Raw genomic sequence first — 18,642 nt, forward strand, 5'->3', positions numbered from 1 at the left:
AATCATCGGCCGTGTCCCAATTCGGGCCGAAATCTCGCTGCTTCCAAAGTCTTCGAATCAGCCTTCGAATCGTTTACGCTTCTTCTATTCAAGGGGTGGGCGCTTTCACAGGCTGGCTTTAGACTTTCGGCATCCGGGTTGATTAAGCTCCTGGCGAGGCGATGATGTCGCAGAGCAGAACCCAGAAGTTGTCATCTCGTCGTTAAACTACGAGGAACTCGTTGCCCTTTCGTTTCTCTACTCGTCTTCTTCGCCCTCTGCTTTCTATTTCTCTTTCTCTCTCTTTCTCTTGTTTCGACGGTTTAATCATCGTCGCGACAGTGTCGTGTCGTGTCCCGCATTTGCAAATTTTACCAGGCCTAATAGAGTCGAGGATCGTTAGATGAAAATCCTAAGACGCGTGGTGGCTTTTTGATTAATCTCGGTGAAACCGGGTTCAGGTTGGTCCCTTTACCAAGTCGAAATATCCCTTGATTGGCTTCCTTTTCAGAGAGGAAATTGATCGTAACGAGATCATCGCTCGAGGGACTGTTTTGCGTTTTGAAGGTTTGAAGTTTTGATGAGAGAGGGAATAATGGGTACCTCGGCTCGGTTGGACGGTTGGTAACGAGTGGATTAAATTTTCAAACGGTTTGGGGTTTATAGTTGCGACGTTTTCTGTTTTTCAGAGTAGTTGGATAAGGAGATGGCGAATGAAGTTGAACAAATTAATCTTATACATTCTTTGGTATAACAGTTCTGAAGAAAAGTTTTCTGGCTTCTCGTAGAGAATCATCACAACTTCGTTAGGATTTTGTTTTCCTAACAGTATGATTTAAAATAAATTTATCATTGTGAATTGCTCGATTTATATCAGCATTACGTATATGTATGATCTAGTTGAAAATCAAACTGATGATTTTTAAAAAATTTGCAATTCTATTAAAAAAAGTGTATAATATTAATACTCTCTGCGTGTTTCTCTTTTCGATCATTGAATTTACATCCAAGAGAATGGAAAATTGAAGATCAAATTCATCGATAAAATGCAACCCCAACTATATATATATATGTATTAAAAAAACCAGAATTCAATTCCGTTCACGAAGAAGTGTGGCCGTCGTGAAATCGTAATGCCCTTTCCCTCGTCTTGATAAATCATTCCACGGTTCGGGACGAGCTCATTTACACCCGAAACAGGTTACGATTCCATATAAAAGTGAAATCGAACTACATTTATGGTCAAGGATGGGATGAAATATTTACGGCGGGCCGTCGCCTTTTACGAAATGACATTTCGAACGGAAGTAAAAGAAAGTGGAGCATCAGTCTGTATATACGGAGGCCGGTACAATTTACCGTGTTAAATTATTGAAACGGCCAAGACCTCGTCGGTATCCTCAGGGGTATCGACACCCCCTAACCTTCGAAATTCGAGGCCTGTAATGGTACCTGGGAGGCATGGTTAAAAATTCATCGGAGCCGAGCCACCGCGCCGCTTTTTATCTCATCAAATATTAATACGCGGCAGTGAGCCGTTAGAAGATAGAATCGTTCCTTGCCCCCACGTATATGCTATATGCTAATAACCATTTCCATGGGGAGATGGTAGTTAATACCGGCTGGATCGAACAATTTTTCGACTATTCCTTTATTCTTAACACTCGTCTTCTCAATTACGAGCGCGAATCTTTATGAGTCACAACGTGTGTTCGTGCTATAATATCACGCATTTTGCCATCAATTTGATAAGCGCAAAATAAAAGGAAAAAATATATATTTCAAACTTGTTCTTGTGAATGAATGACTATCAGAAAAATTGATCTAAAAGTACCTATTTTTAAATACATTTTTTCTCTTTTTCAAGAGAACGTCTATCGTAAAACAGAAACTGTTAATTATTCTATCTCTCTCCTTTGTCAATATAAAAATAACATTTAAAATTACGTCTGAATTATATAATTCTTCGAAATACAAAATTTATAGAAATTCTCGAATATTACGAAAAAAAGGAAAAAGAAAATATTGAAATAAAGTTTTAAAATTAAATAATCTCCTCTTTCTTTCATCCTCGGGCAAACAATACCCCTATATCATGGCCATCGTATAACTAAACATTCCCTGGATCCCGTCATACGTAACTAGATCATAGAATCTGGAAGAATTTTTACGAACGAGCACGACGAAACCGAAAAGTGCCTTTCGTTGTCGATCAACGCCGTAAGTCACTTTTTCTTAATGGAACCCGTCAAACTCGCGCGCCCTTCTGCCGCTGATCCAGCGCGAAAGATAGAGATAGAAAGGAAGTGTATCAGGAAGAGGCGGAAAATGGAGAAACAGAGTGGATGAGTGAGTGCACGCACATCGTGTTCGCACACCGAAGGGAGAAACGGGATAAGAGAATGGGTGTGATAGGAAGGGGGAGAGGGTGGTGGTAAAAGGAGCGAAAAACCGGGATTCAATCTGCATTCAATATTGATTTCAATCCGATATCGTGGATTCCAATTTTTGTGATTTACTTCTTACAACGCAGGAGCGAAAACTATCTGCGTACGTGAAAAAGGACGAGGCTTTTCGAAAGTCGACCCCAATGCATACCGATGTCATCCCCGTCATCGATCAAACGCTGATCCGTGAATAGATTCAGAAAGCATCGTGAGGGAATAGAATAGGGATGTTAATCATCTCACTGACTATGAACCAAGTCGATGGATAATTTTTTTACGAAACGATAAAGTCCATGATGCAATAGTGTAATAGATATTTTTAAAGATATTGGAATAAATATAGGAAAAATTAAGATGTAATAAAATAAGAATTATTGTTTGTGTATACGATCATTTCAATTAATCAAATTTTATTTTTTTATTAATATATAAATTGATATTACGATTATAATAGTCGAAGAGATTACGATTATAATAGTTTTAGTATATATATGGTATGGATTAAATATACTATTAATATTAAGATGAAAATGAAGTTGATGAAGGAAAAATGAAAAAAATTATGGATGAAGGAAATGAAGGAATATAGAAAAAAATTAATAAAAAAAAGGAAATAAAAGTTGCACTTAAGAAAAATACGTATTCTACATTCATTGTACAAATATTAAGATTTTATATTTTATGACGATAGAATTAAGAAGATTGTAAGTAATGAAATTAAAAAGAATTCAATTTTATCAAGTTATTAAATTGACTTTCCAAGACTGAAACAGAAAAGAAAATTGTAATTTCTTCAACGAGATTCCCTTTATCGTTATAGTTCAACAATCTATGAAGCATATTTCAACTTCGTAATTTTGTTCTCTATAAAACTACGTACTTTTCAAGCTAAACTGAATAATCTCGTGCAAGAGTTTTTCAATAGGATCTTTAGAATATGGCTTTCCCTTCTTTGAAATCCACGTCACTGTTACCATTCATCTAGTGTGATTCCGGATAATTTATCGAGATATATCGCGCGGACGGGTTCGTCATCGGGCAAAATCAAGCTCGATAATTCGTTATCTATCTCCCCTTCCACCCTCCCCACCCACGAACTCTAATGTTCTGGAACTTTGGTCGTTAGACGTTTCTTCTACCTCATTGACTTCCTATAATTGGTAGATGACACGAAGAATTCATTCGCCTTTTCTGCCTTTCGATCGCGAAACATCAATCCTGAGAACGGTCATACGCTGTATAATAAAGATTAAAATCTCGAACGTAATAAAAATTATAATTCAACCGTGAATAAGATAACTTCAATCTCGATAAAATAACATCGTGAACATTGATCCCCATTCGAAATTCATTTCTAAAATTCTAAAAACAAATTAACATTACAAATAGACTCAAAACAGATCAAATTATCATTATCCCAAACTCTCCAAATTCCACGTTCCTCTTCCATCCCCTTATCCGCGTGAAAAATATTAAATATCGAGGAACGAGACGGCGACGATGAATTTCCCAGAAAGCTCGATCCCGCCCGTCAATAACCGCGGAACAATTACGGATTATCACGCTTCGGATGGCGCTTAAGCGGGCCGCTGTCGTGTGCGTCTTTTTCCCCCTCCCCACCCCTTCCCCCTCCTCGACTTTCGCGGTTTAGTAGCGGTCTGAAGCGGTGGCATTTTGCGCGGCAACGAGAGCGACGGCGACACAACCGGCGGCGGGGCGACGTCGAGGAGGGAAAGGACGGGGGGAGACGACGCGAGCAAGGGGTTGTATGGCTATTTGAACACTTTCGCCATAAATTCGCGCGAGAGGGTACTCGAGGCTCGTACTCGCGCCGCGCAATGCACCGATCCTTCTCCCTTTCCTATTCTCGTTTTGTCCTCTCCTCTCCTCGCGCTCTCCTCCTCACTCGCGCTCACTGTTTGTACTTATAGTATAGCGGTGGCGTGTCGCGCCTTTCGGCCGATTCGAGGCTCGTTAGCACGGCTCGAGTGGCCGTGCAGTTTGCTCCCGGTCTTCGAAAACGCGACGGAGCAATCTGGTCTGAACGACGGCGACCGAGACGGAAAGAGAGAGAGAGAGAGAGAGAGGAATCGAGATGGAAGGGAAGGACGAGAGACGAGATAAACGAGAGAAGGAGAGGGAGGGAGGGGAGGGGGAGAGGTTGACGGTGGTAATTAAAAAAGTTAAGCTGTTAAGTAGCGATAGAATCGGGAAGTAGTGGCGCAAAGTGAAGGGCAAACACGGAAGGAGAAGGAAGTTGACTCGAGAAATAGCTGTAGATGTTGGAACTAGAATGGAACAATTGCGGGGGCATGGGGATATAAGCAGAGTTGGAGGAAAGAAAAAGATGGACAAACTTGACAATCACTTCTTGGGATAATAGAACCGTTTTCATAAGCTCCAATTACCGACACCGTGGAGAACTATCTTAACGCGAGCTAGACTAGTATCACCACCACCACCACCACCACCACCATCTGGCATTCTTTCTTTCTGTTTACAATTTCTATGTTTGCCCGGGAAGAAGGGGTTTTGCTTGCCGCAAACTCGGTGTTCGTAGAAGAAATCTCGCTATTCCGCCCAGTCTTACATGCTCCTTCTCTCCCTCTCTTTCTTTATCTATCTCTACGATGTTTTCCCTTCCCCTTATCTCATCTCTTTCCTTTTTTATCGTCCTGGTCGAGACGTGGTGGTGCGCCAGCCGCCAACCAAGATCCCAGAAAACTTTCTAGACTTCCGATTTCTCGGTGTCGCGCGCGAAACGAGAAGAAAAATCTCCGCGTGAAAGGCAAACTGGGCAACGATCAAACGAACGTCGCCGTGATTCCGTGTTTATCTTATATTTTTCCTCGCAAAGAGATAGGTATAATATAATGAACGCGAAGAATAAGACTGTCTTGATAAAATTTTCTTTCAATTCGTTCAAGAAAGACGAGAATGCTAAGATTATATTATAAAGGTATCTCTGCTATTGGTTTAAATTTTTATTGAATAATTATTGTATTTGTCATTTTCGAATAAGTTTTTCCTAATGTACAGATTATTTTTGTGATACATTGAGAAATTTGAAACCACGTAAGATCATTGCTCGAAGGAAAAGGAATTAATTTCTGCGTGGCGCGGGAGACGAAAACGAAAAAACGGGAAATGAGAAGTGTAAATAAGTTCGTTTAAGAAGAAAAAAGAGAGAAGCCAGGATAAAGAGGATTCCGGGAACGAAATCGTGAGAATTTTTCATCGCAACTTTCGAGAAATTTTGTTTGTCTTTTCTCTTTCGCAATGCGGCCCAGTTGCCGCTAGCTTCGCCGTGATTATCCGCGGAACGGATTTAAAACTGCGTTAGCGCCGGCTCTACGAGCACTCGTGCACTACCGTAATCCATTTATTTACAAGTTTCCGAGAACAGCGTCGCAAGCGTGTCTAAATACCGGCAAGGTAAAAGAGAGGAAAGGAAGCTAGCGTAGGAAATCCTTCGAGGCTTCTTCTTTTTTCGAATTTATCGCTTGTGCATCTACGCGCAACACGAATGAAACGTATATCGTTGAAACTGAGACTCGTAAAGTTGGAAAGTATTTGTATATTCTAAAGATTTAGAGGTTTCAATGTTTATCATAAGTATAGTCTTTAAGAAGAAAAAAATTGATATTGCGTGTTATATTTTCACTAGTGAATAATTATTATTTATCAATTTATTATTCTTAAAGAAAAATTAAATCTTTTTTTATTATTTATTGTAAATTTATATTCACCATATGATTATGATTAGTAATATCAATATAACAAATTAATTAAATTATATAAAAATCGTAAATATTTCAAATAAAGTAAATTTATTATGGAATTATATTAGAAAATAATTTAATTATTAATATTTATCAATATTAATGTAACGACAATAAAAATAGAAATATTATTATTATTATTATTATATTATTATAAGTATTATAATTTATAGCTATATTATATATGTATATCTTTAAGATGGATCAATTCAACTTGGTCCATATAAAATGAATCCATTATTAGGATTTGTTCATAGTATTTCAACACAATTAAATTAAAAAAGTCAATTGAAATTCGAACATAATTTAAGTATATTACCAAATAATAATTTCAAAGAAATTTAAAAGAAATTAAACCAGAGTTGCAACAATTCAATAAAAATTTCAGTGCTTTTAATGCACTTATAATTACCAAAGAATAATTTCAATTTAATAGAAATTAAATCAGAGTTGCAACAATTCAATAAAAATTTCAGTGCTTTTAATGCACTTCAAATATTCAAAAAATTAAAATCAGACTCACGTGTCCCGATGGGATGATGAAGCAGGGAACCAAATACACACAGCCAATTTTTCCATTACTCACTTTCACACACGCACTAATAAATATCAATTTTTACTTAAATTTGCCTCCCCGATCGGCAGTTATTATATACACGTTGCATCAAAATCGCTAGCGAGAACCGATCACAACCCTGCGCCACTTAGCGGTATCCGCGAGTACTACTCCTCCACCATTCATCGGTGGAGGCAAAAATTAATTAATTTTAAAAATTTCCAACTAATGATACCTTGAATAAATATTTATTTAAAAGAATATATAAATATATTCTTTTTAAAAACAAGAATTTCTTCAGTTTTTCTAAAGCTGGAAAAATAAATAAAAAGTTTATTATAAACCTCCCTCGTTCGCATATTCGCCAAGCATTGTCACGAAAAACAAGAAAAAAGGAGAAGAAAAAAAAAGGAACGATGTCTCGAATGCGATGACTAGCGGAGAAGAGTCTCATCAAAGTGAAATTTTGCCAGGATCTTATCCCAAATTCATCGTTGCAATAAACTCCGCGTTACACGGGCTTGTACACGGACTAGTGCCTACTTCTCCGTCAAAAGTGGGGGGAGGGGTTGGTCGAAAACGTGGCAGGCGAGAAAAGGGAAAGGAGGAAAGTAGCACGAGGGTGAGCACGAGGCGTTAGGGATAAAAATTCCGAAGGCAAAGCAGGAGTCTCGAAGTTATACAGAGTGGCCCCGGCGCGAAATGTATATTTAATGCCATCATTCTAGAAAGTAACAGACCTACCCGTTTATATTTCAGTGCTTGGCAGAATTGTTTGCTACTTCTTCTTCCTCTGCCAACCCCTCGATATATTGCTATTTCATCTTGTACACGTACGAATGTAAAGGAAAGAAGAAAGGGGGAAAAAAAAAAGAAAAAAGAAAAGGAAAATATTCGTAGGTATTCTTTCACGCCGGTATGTATTTTTTCTTTCTTCTCTTGAATTTTTCTTTTTCTTTTTTCTTTCAATTTCTCGTATAATTACAAAAGATTTCTTTTTTTTTTTTTTTTTTTTTTTGATAGTGTTCACAGGCTTTTGACCTGTTGAAGAAAATTGACACTGTCCCAAAAGATCTTCGTTCTATATATTTTCCTCTTCTGGGCGCGATTGAAAGAAGAGTACACGGGATGAAAAGTATGGAAGATAGTTGGGTAAGACCTCTTAATTCTGCGTCGAGATAACGCTCTCGTCCTGCATCGTAATAAGGGCGGAGTAAAAATAAGAGAGGATGAATGAGAAGTTTTTAATCATTCCCCTGTATTCCCTAGTCGTTGCTCTTTCTGAACGTTATATTTCTAGGTCAACGCGAAACTCGAGGAAAGAAAATGATTATTTTGCAAACTCGTTGCCACGCTTTCCTTTTGGAAACATCGTGTCTAGAAGAACTTGAACCATTTTCTTTGATTAATGCAATACCAAAACACGTTCGATATAATCTAGTTCAGTTTATTGTAACATTTAACTTGAAGATTAAATAAAAGACAAAGGTGTGTTAATATAAAAAGGTGTAATATAAAAAGGTATAAAGAAAAAGGTATAAGAAATTAAAAATGTTGGAAGAATTAATATCGCTAAAATTCTATACTGTTTTTGCTATTCCACGTGAACTCGTCAGATAAATCATGATTAACGCGTCTGGTGCCGATGATACACGATATTCATCAGAGACACAATTTTCATTAAACGAACAAGTGTACTCTTTAGCTTAAATCTGATATAAAATCATAGAGAGAACGTAACGAACGCGAGGAGTGACGTTAAATGTAGAGGATGGACCAACTTAATTATATTCGTCATTAGTGAATTCATGAAAATTTAGTTTATCACGAATGTGTCCTTTTGTCGCTTCACAGACGTTCCAAATGAATTCATATTTAAAAAAAGAAATTGTGAATCATTCTATGCAAAATGATTTTTTTATTTTTCGATTTCAGGTATTTTTTAAAAATCAAATAAGGAGGAGATAATGTGAAATTAGAAAGAAAACTAATTTTGAATTCTGCCATTCTGCTATAACTTAGAAACTATATATTTATGAATTTTTATCTCGAAAAGTATTTATAGTATCCAGTTTCTTTTTTTTTTTTTTTGAATCGAAAAATAAATTTTATAAAGTTGAAAATGATAAACAAATTTACATTTTACAAACTTAAAAATTTTTAAAAGGAATTTTGTTTCAAGAAAATCAACACAGCAATGAATTCTAAATTCATTGTAAATTGATGCACTTTGTTTTAGATCTAATCTACGGTTCTAAATTATATATTTCATAATAATTCTTTTAATTCACATAAAGATTACGCAATAATCACATTTTTCCTCAAATTTCTAACTAAATAAAATACATCTCGCAAAACTTTCGTCATTAAAAAATAATCATTAAGATCTATCAATACACCACTCTCTTTTTTCTTTTTTCTTCCATCGAAAATAAAATAACTTTCGCCCGGAAACGATCCTCTTGTTGTCACGAGAAAACGAACAAATCAAATAATAGAAGACGATGATCGAAATAAACGCGAACCATTATTACCCGCGTTCCTATAAATAATAAAGGGCGCATAAATCTGTCAGACGTGGCCAATACAATCCGGAGCCAGCGCCGGAAGCTGTACGCGGGCTCAGCATCGGCAACTCAGCCGAGGCGCGCACCGGTATCTCATCCGCGGCTTTACAACCGTGTAAATCCCACGGAGGGCTTCTTAATACTTTACTGCCGTCATGTAAACGTAAAACCGCCCCCGCGTCCAATCTTACGGAGTTGCAGTCGTCGCCGGCTGTGCACCAGTTTCCGGTGAGCTGATGCGATGCGGTTTCCACCTTTGCCTCCCAAGATCCATCCCGATCTCCACTCCGGGATTGGACGTTGTTTTATTGGGCGTACGGGTGTTTTATAGATCCCGATTTTCTCCACTCGAGCTTCGCCCTTTCCCCTCCCGCGGTTTCCCCCTTTTTTCCGCTTCCATCTGTTTTCAGGTTTTTTTTTTTTTTCGTTTTTTGGACGCCAGCACAGCTTCGCTATTTTTCGATCAACGGATCTCGATCGTTTCTCCTTCCTTGTCTCGAGGAATCGAGTTTCTTTCTTCTCTCAAACTTTTTTGCTTACATTTTCTTTTTTTTTTTTTTTAGTTCTACCTCCCTTTGTCCTCGAGCAGAATATTTCGAGCACGCTGGAAAGGCAGGTTTCGATAAAGGATACGATTGGCTGATTTTATCGTTCGATGTGCGTGTACATCCGGAAACGACGATAGAGATACAAGGAGGTATCGAATTATTGGAAACTTCCTTTGATGCATCCTCTAAATCGCGCCCACTCGATTCGTTTCAGAGAGCGAGATAAGTTTCAAAAGGTTTTTTCGATTGATTAGAGTCGATATCGAGAATGGTATATCTAATTTTAGAAATGATGACGTTACGATATTATTGAATAATATTATTGTTGTATATTGTTATGATAACATCAAAAATCAATATCTAATTTATATATATCAATTGTTCTTAATTGTATTGGATATTTGATGATATCATAGTAATATTAAAATTTTATTACTTAAAATATCATATGTGATACAAGATTAACAGGAATTCAAAATGGACGATTAATAAATAACTAATCGTTTTAATAAAATCTACTAAAGATAAAGACACGTAATATAAAAATATTAAAAAATACAAAAACTATATCATGAATCTCTCATACAACAGAAATAACTACCTTTCAACGTCTTATAAAAAATTTACCACTCAATCTCGCACTTCACCAACACCTAAAATCGATAAAAAAAAGAAAAAGAAAAAAAGATATAAAACTTAGACGCGAACCGTCATTATTCCACAATCACTGAAGAAAGAGGCGAAAGAAAGAGAGAGAGAGAGAGAGAGAGAAAAAAAACTTAAAACAACGAAAGATCGAAACTTGGACGATTCCTTTCCCAGACAATGACCCTACATCAATCTAATACCTCAATCGATATACGTTTCCACAACACCGAACTTCAGAGTTCAGTTGTGCGCTAATGGAAAGTCCACGGCAGTACGAAGTACGGCAGAGTGGAGTAAGAAAATTGCCGGTTGCGGTTGATTTGTTCCACGTGTGTGTTTTTCGTAAGAGTGGCGCCAACGCTTGTGCAAGATGCACGAGCTCGGAACGGGGGTGTCCCCTGCCGTCCATTCCGAGCACCACGTGTTATAACTCGCCGTGGAACGTATGGGTCTGGCTCTCCCTCAGGACTGACGCACGGCCTCGAAACTTTTCTTCCCCCTTATGAAATTGTAACGCGGACACGGATTAGCATGGAGCCATTGTCTGGCCTTAGGGTGGAACGCGCACGTTGTTCGCGTGACGTGTCGCGGGGTACGACATCGAATCGATCCGTGAATGCGAGAGATGGACTGTAGCATCGAAGGTATATATATATATATATATTTTCCATTTACGTCACACGTGAAAAGTTTAAACATTTCTCGATCAAATTCCCCTTTTTATCTTTCCTCAATAATTTCGAATCAATTCTTCGAAACATATTGAAAAACAATTAATTAAATTACCCCTTGAAAATATTTATCCATTTTTGTATTAATATTACGCGATGACTCAATTGTCAATCTATTTCTTATTAAATTAATTTCTACATTATCCAAACAACCTAAAATCATCCCCGAAGAGCGATCAACGTCCCCAACGAAAACAAGACATCCACCCCTCATCTTCCTTATGTCCAAACACCAATAATAAGACGTCCTATTCAAATAGATAGGAAAACGGAAGCGCGAAACCTAGAGGAGGCGTCTTTGATCAATTTTCCCCGAGCATATCTCTCCAAGACCGCAATCGCTATGCATGCATGCAAAATTGCGAAATCGCATCAGATCCGTCCGCCTTCTTATACTCCCCCACGTTTCCCTCTTTCTCCCTTTTCCTCCCTCTCTTTTCTCTCTTTTCTTCTTTTTTTTTTCGTTTCGCAGCACGGTAATGGCCCCCCGTCTCCCCCTTGGTTGGCCAGCGCGAAACACCCCTGGGGGTTTTGTCACAGGGGGATGGCCAGGTTCCTGCGGCCTGGCTGAGCCTGCGCTAACGTTTTACGGCTACGTTTTACCACGCCACCACCGCGCCGGCAAAATCGAAATCCCATTCCCGTTAATTCTCCATGGAATCGAACTCTGCGGTGGCGACACCGGCCCCGCAATGGGATTTCATTGTAACCGGTGCCCGCCTGTTACAGCGCCTGGCCAACTTTCGCGAATTTTTCACGTTCGCCCGATCCATGCCCTCGGCCAACCCGGGATCGAGTTAACCCCTCCCTCCCTCGCCCTTGGATTTTTACTTTCTCCTCCAGCGTGGTGGCTGTGCAAAGTTTTCGGGCCGAGAGTTTCCACCTCCTTCTACTTCTCGTTGTTTCCTCTTCCTCGGATCTAAGTTCGTAATGGCACGAGGGAACACGGAAGTTTCGCGGAACGGATGGACCGAAACCCTCCACGGGACGGGGTAGTTTGCATTTATTAACGGGTAAAATTGAAATCGGAAATGGGAATTGGTATAGAGCTATTCTATTGTTCGCTCGTTCTTACGTACGGGGCTCGATATTGGAATAGACATTTTTGTAATTGAATGTATCGCGCAAGGCGAGGCTACGACTATTAGGAAGTTAATAAAAATTCGCGAAGATAAATGTCGTATCTTTTATTCGCTTACGATGATTCGTGTTATTATTTCACAATTGAGACTAATGGATCGAGAAATTGGATCAATTCGGATCCGATCAAAATACGTATAAATTACTTAAAAAGAGTTACAAAACTGAGAAAAATATTTTGTGTTATTGGATGAAAATAAAAATGAAATTTCGAAGATGAAAAGAAAGAAAGGAAAATAGAATATCTCCGGGAGAAATTGGCATCGGCGTGTGCCACGAAAAGTGGAACGATAGGTAGTGTTAATGTTTGGTCACGCCATGACGGTGTCGCGGTGAACAAAGTCGAAACCACATTCGCTGGATATTCTCCATGGAACTAAACTTTGCGGCAATGTCAACCTCCGCGATGGAATTTTATTGTTACCGGTCTAACCGTTCACGTTCATCAACTTTAAACACATCACGTTCTGGTTAAAGCAAGGATCATCTTAAACATCGAAGAAGTTATTTTTAATCGATAAATAATTCGTCATTAAAATATTTTTATCGAGCTTACTCGGATCATTCATATTATTCGAAGAATCCCTTGTATCTCAAAATTATTTTAAAATTCCGTATCGAGATGTACAAATCGACGTAAATTCGTTATGAAATACGAGGCTTTATCGATCACGGAGGATAAAGGGGAAATAATTTCGATATGGCGTTATTCTTCCGCGCAATATCGCGCGAACACGCCACAATCCTGGCAAAGTGTCGCCCTGGTATCCAGACGACAAAGTGTGGAAAGGAACAAGAGGAGAAGAGCCGCAGTTATTGATGATAACTGAGAGCATGGAGCGTTATTAAATTTTGAGTGGATTGTAACCCCATAAATTGAAAAACACCGACGAGAAAGAGAGAAAGAGAGATGAGGGACGAAAAATTCTTCAAGATAAAGGATTTTCGAATTCCTTGAAATTCATTGTCGCGCAAAAAGGGGAAGAGAAGAGAAGAGAAGAGAAGAGAAAAGAAACTGGCTTCTATATCAAAAAAAAAAGAAAAAAGAAGAAAAGAAAAACCGAAACGCAAAGAGGAAACGGAAATAAGGAGAGGAAAGGGGAGAAGAAAAATGAGATAGAAGCGGAGGGGGAACGTTGGAGAAAACAATTTTCGAGATATCGGACTCGTAGCCTCGAGTAGTAGCTTTTCACGTATCTTTACCTTCCACAGTCCATTGAAATCGGCCATTGAATTCCACCACCGGATTCCTCCTCCTCCCTGGGGGAGGGAGGGGAGAGAGAGAAGAGTTTCGACCGGCGGATAGGAAAAGAAAAAGTCTCCTTTCTCGATACTGGTTTCCACGGGCGCGGGCACAAAGAACGGCGAAACGACGCTCCTCCCTCCTCTATAGGGGAGGAAAACGACAATTCGAAAACGCAATTATTCGGCTAACGTATCGTTGCCCGTGCCACCTGTCGCGAAACCGAAAACCACCCCAAATAGAGAATCAGAAAAAGAAAGGGAGAGGGGGAGAAGAAAGGAAGAGAGAAATAACGTTAAAGGGTGGAAGAGAAAAGGAAAGAGAGGCGACCCTCCATTTTTCCCATTCGCCTGTACGGCCAGATGTGACGATTGCGAGGACACGAAAAAATAATTTAAAAGCGGAGAACAACGGCCGATCACTGGACGGTATATGCCAGGTGGAAAAAGGGTTCATCGCTCGAGTTTCGTTCTTTCGTTGGAGCGGCACGGCCATTGCCATCGCGGATCGTGTTTCCGGCACGGCTTTTTTTCTTTAATTATGATCGGCCGGCCTCGTCCGCGAATGGTAAATTGAATCCACGTAAAACAGCCGCGTATCGTGTTTCTCGCGCCTGTCACACGCCGATGGTTCTTAATCCCAGCCCGCTTTGTGCGGGACGGGTTTGGAAATTGAAATTTTTCCAGGGGAAAATTGACGTGACGATTGGAACGGCGAGTGACGGGGAGAAATATTGTTTTACAAGATGATTATGTTACGATGGATATATCGATCGTGGCTCGGGTGTATTTGTATTTCAATCCCGAAATGCCGCATAGAGATCTTTTCATCGGCTATAAAAGTTGTTTAACTTTTTTCCGAATAACCCAACCTCGCAACTTTGATATATACGTTCGAGATGAATTTTCCGAATTTTTCATGTGCTTTCAGAGAATCGCGATACTTGTATTACTGTAAGATTTAAAATCATAGATAGAGAACGTTAACGGTGTTTAAAAAAAGCAGATAAATTATCCATGAAATTTTATTCATTTTTCCAAGAATAATTTTCAAATAATTTTTAAATATCGAAGAAAGAACAATAATAACACGATAATAATACCGTTCACGAAATAACAATTCGATGCAACAACGAAACGGAACGGAGAACGCTCTTCCAAGATAATTCAATAACAGTAAACAGTCCAATATCAATAACAATCGAGATGAAACGTCGTTTCGTGAGAAATCTATTCCCTCGACTTCCCATCCCTAGTCGAATCGAAAGTGAAACCGTTTGGCCGTTCGAGATAGACCCGATCCGAGTAGATGGACAAAAGGACAGGCGGAAACAGAGGAAGAGATCGAGAAACGAGCGGAATGAGAGTTAATGGGAATCTCGATGGAGACGTTTCTACGGAAAGAAGGCAAAAAGACGCGCGAACGAGATTTCGGCCTTTCTAAAAACCATTGCACACAGTGGCGCCATCTCGAGACTCGCGATCGGTTGGACAGGGTTAAAAAGCAATTTTCCTTTCCCTGGCCGGCGGGATCGGACTGCATCGTGACCACGGTTACCTATCGCCTACCTCGGTTTCGACAAAGCAATTCCGATTCAATCTTCGTTGAACGGACCACGGATCGTGTCCGTGGAAAACGAGCGGCGATGCTTGGCCGCCGCTCAACAGGAAGCGCACCTGAGCGCGCGAAAAATTGAACGAGATGCGAACGGTTCCGGCCGAACGAATCGGGCGTGGACCCGATTTCAAAGCGGCGTGTAAAGGAGATTGCAATTGTTTCATTCGTGCAATTATGCTGGTTTAGGGCGCATTGCTGCATGCACTCTTCTTTATTCTTGAGCGGAGATGGGAAAATTTCTATTTCGTTAAATAGGAAGTTGGTTATTTGGAGTTAATTTTAACGAGAGAAATTTCTGAACGGGAGAAAATTTGAATATGGTAGATTATTATGGATGTATGCGAATGAAGGTGGCAATTTTGAGTGATAATTTCTATTTTAATAGTGTTCAACTGTAATTATACTGTGGAGGATAAAAGTTCATAATACGATTGCTTATAGTTAAAAACATGTGTTAAAATGTGTTATAGTTAAAAATATGGGTTAAAAACTATTATCATATAAACTATATGTCAAGATATTAAAAATCTTGTTTGTTTATTTATCTATGTCAAACACAAATACGATCCAACAACACTCAACCGAATCAACTTTGCCAAAGTATCAAAATTCCCCTAAAAAAAAAAATCCCTCTTCTCTCCAAACACACTAAACTTCCCTCTCATCGCGCGTGATATCGGATATACAAAATGTAAAATCGAAAAAAAAAAAAAAAAAAATCACGATCTCTGTGCAAAAATAAAAAAAAATTTTACAAAAATTTCATTCCATGACGTCCATTTTCCAAGCTGGCGTACATTAAACCGAATGTCGATTGTTTCCAACGTTTCGTTCGGCGACTCGCGTCTATTTATCCAACCGGAATGGAAGAAAAGAGTGAATGGATGAAAAAGAAAGAGTGCGTGGAAAAATCGGGACACGCACCGTTCGTCTACAATGGATCGCTTAGAGGAGAGAGAGAGGAGTCGTCAGCTGTCGCGATGATGTAGGCGACGTTTCGACCGTTATGATTGACAGTTTTATGGGGAACGACGAAGAACGTTTTTCGGATTTACGAGCAGAACGAAGTTTTATCGTCGTCCACGAAGAGGGGAGGGGAAGGGAGAGGGAAGGGATCAAGCGTTACACGAAGTTTTTTTGATGCTAATCGAAGCGTGATGCCGCGACAGAAGGTGGTGGTTTCGGTACGCTTGTTGTTTGTTCGAATTAGAAAGATAGACATTTGATAGGATGAATATTTTTTTAAAGAAAATTGCGGAGAATACGTTGTTTGTGAAATTTTAAGTATGAATTCCAATAATGAACGTTTGAAATATTGATTTCTTTTCTTCGTTCTCCCAATCAAAAATCTCTGACTGATTCTTCTCCTCGAATAAAATGGGAATTAAAAGATTTTTGTAATTAAATCGATCGTTGATAAATATAAGAGATTCTGATCGAAACAGAAATCTATTAGATTTAGATTGCGACAACAATATAAAGGAAAAGAAATATTAAGAAAATATGTAAAAATACGTATTCCAAGAGAATTAAAATGTTCCCTCGAGAGGTTACACATGGTCGATTCGCGCAAAATGGCGCGCGAAGAATGTCTCGAGTAAGATCCTGCATGTAGATTCACTTTTATTGCGCCAACTTGAATTCAAGGCGAAGGTTATAAATGTAAATTACTACTTTTGTTGTTTCATTGCCAGCTGTGCGATCCCTGCGTGTATCCATCAGGAACAATAGGGGGTAAAATGATGAACAGTACAAAGGGATGAAGAGTTTCGTGAAAACGAAGTTGGTATCGTATTCGTTTTGAAAAATGGCGCGATTCTTTCTTTAATTGATTTTAAGAATCGATTAAATAAAGATTTGTTACTTTCAATTGTTTATATTATCAATCAATTGCATTTTTGAGATTCGAAAAATTTAAAGTAATGCGATAAATAATGAGGTACGTTAATTATTTTTGTAAGATCGTTTAATCTTCGTTAATAATTGTGGTATTTAAGTATACCTTTTTGTCGAAGAGTATCATTTTCGTTCATAAGAGGAATTTTTTATAGGGCTCTTTTCATTTTCATAGCTACTATAGATAATACTTGATCACTCTAAGAGTGTTTTAAAGTTTTCACTGCAACTTACTTCCTTCCATCGTGAAACTTTTGAAACTGACTTTAAAAGTTATTAGACACTATGATCAGAAACTTTAATATCATATAAAATTCCAGAAATTGTCAATTATATTACCGGTAATAAACTATTTCAACGGAGGAGAGAGGATAATATTTCAGTAAAAATGATCCATTTAAAAAATAATTCAACCATGAACGAACCATTTACCAAAGTCACAGAAAATAAGCAATCTTTGCCATCTATCCACTATCAAAATATGCATTAAATATTAATAACAATAAATTTGAAATTATCAGTTAATATATTCACGAAATGAAAATTATGCAATAAAATATATCTAGTTTTTCTGAAAATCGTAAGTTTCACGAAAATTCGTATCTATATAGAATAAATACATAGAACAATTTATTTTCAACGGAAGATCTCTTTGAGGTGGTGAAATCTACCCTCAGAATTTCAGTCTTTCACGTTTTTAAATACAATTTCGCCAGAAAATATTTTTTTTACAACAGAATAATAAAGAACGTTAAATTTGAACATTTTATACATTTAAAGTTTTGCTCTATTTCATACCATCATAAAGTTTATACGCATTTAAAAAACGATGAAAACCATTAAAACTTTAAATATTCATTTCACCCTCTCAAAGTGAACAAAAATTTGCATGCATAATCTCGCGTTATAATATTTAAAACAATGCTTTTAAAACTTTTAAATCTAATACAGATATTTTTATTGGCAATTCTCAATTATTCACTTTCACCCTTCTTAATTAAATCTAATATCTTTTCCAAAATATATTGCAAATTCTACACGATTCTTTTATCCTTATATATATTAGAGATGCAATTCCAATTCATCCTCAAATAAATAAACGAAACGCAAAACAAACAGATATCTGCTCGTTTCAAAACAAACAGATACAATAGATTCTAAGAAGAGCGGATATAAATCAAAACATAATGATACTCACCTCGCAGTTGGAATGACTGATGTTGCTCAAATTCAGCCTGAACACTTTGTCCCTGTAACAAACGGAAGAAAAAAAGGGAAAAAATGAAAATCGAACGTAATACAAGAATTTAATTCAAGGCCGAAAGCCAGCCACTCGTTGCATAAATTTTCATTCCATTCGAGTGAGGATACATTACACTTTACTCTCGCCTTATCTACACCCACGGTTATGTACGGTTGTGCAGGGGCGTGTGCCACTTTGCTTACGTCGTTTCGCCCCGTGGTAGAACGCCACGGAATTTCTACGAG

The 18,642-nt window shown here is 38.2% G+C and overlaps 1 protein-coding gene across 3 annotated transcripts in view; it reads right to left on the reverse strand.

Moving 5' to 3' along the window:
- LOC122710817 (semaphorin-2A) overlaps positions 1–18,642 on the reverse strand; it is a 545,106-nt gene that overhangs the window by 175,405 nt on the left and 351,059 nt on the right. For all 3 annotated transcript variants that reach the window (XM_043928957.1, XM_043928955.1, XM_043928956.1), the window contains one exon: positions 18,353–18,404. In XM_043928957.1, coding sequence (XP_043784892.1) covers positions 18,353–18,404 — 52 coding nt within the window. The remainder of the gene's footprint in view (positions 1–18,352; positions 18,405–18,642) is intronic.

Source organism: Apis laboriosa, unplaced genomic scaffold, assembly GCF_014066325.1.
Source record: "Apis laboriosa isolate Shangri-la unplaced genomic scaffold, ASM1406632v1 scaffold157_cov153, whole genome shotgun sequence".
Taxonomy (NCBI): domain Eukaryota; kingdom Metazoa; phylum Arthropoda; class Insecta; order Hymenoptera; family Apidae; genus Apis; species Apis laboriosa.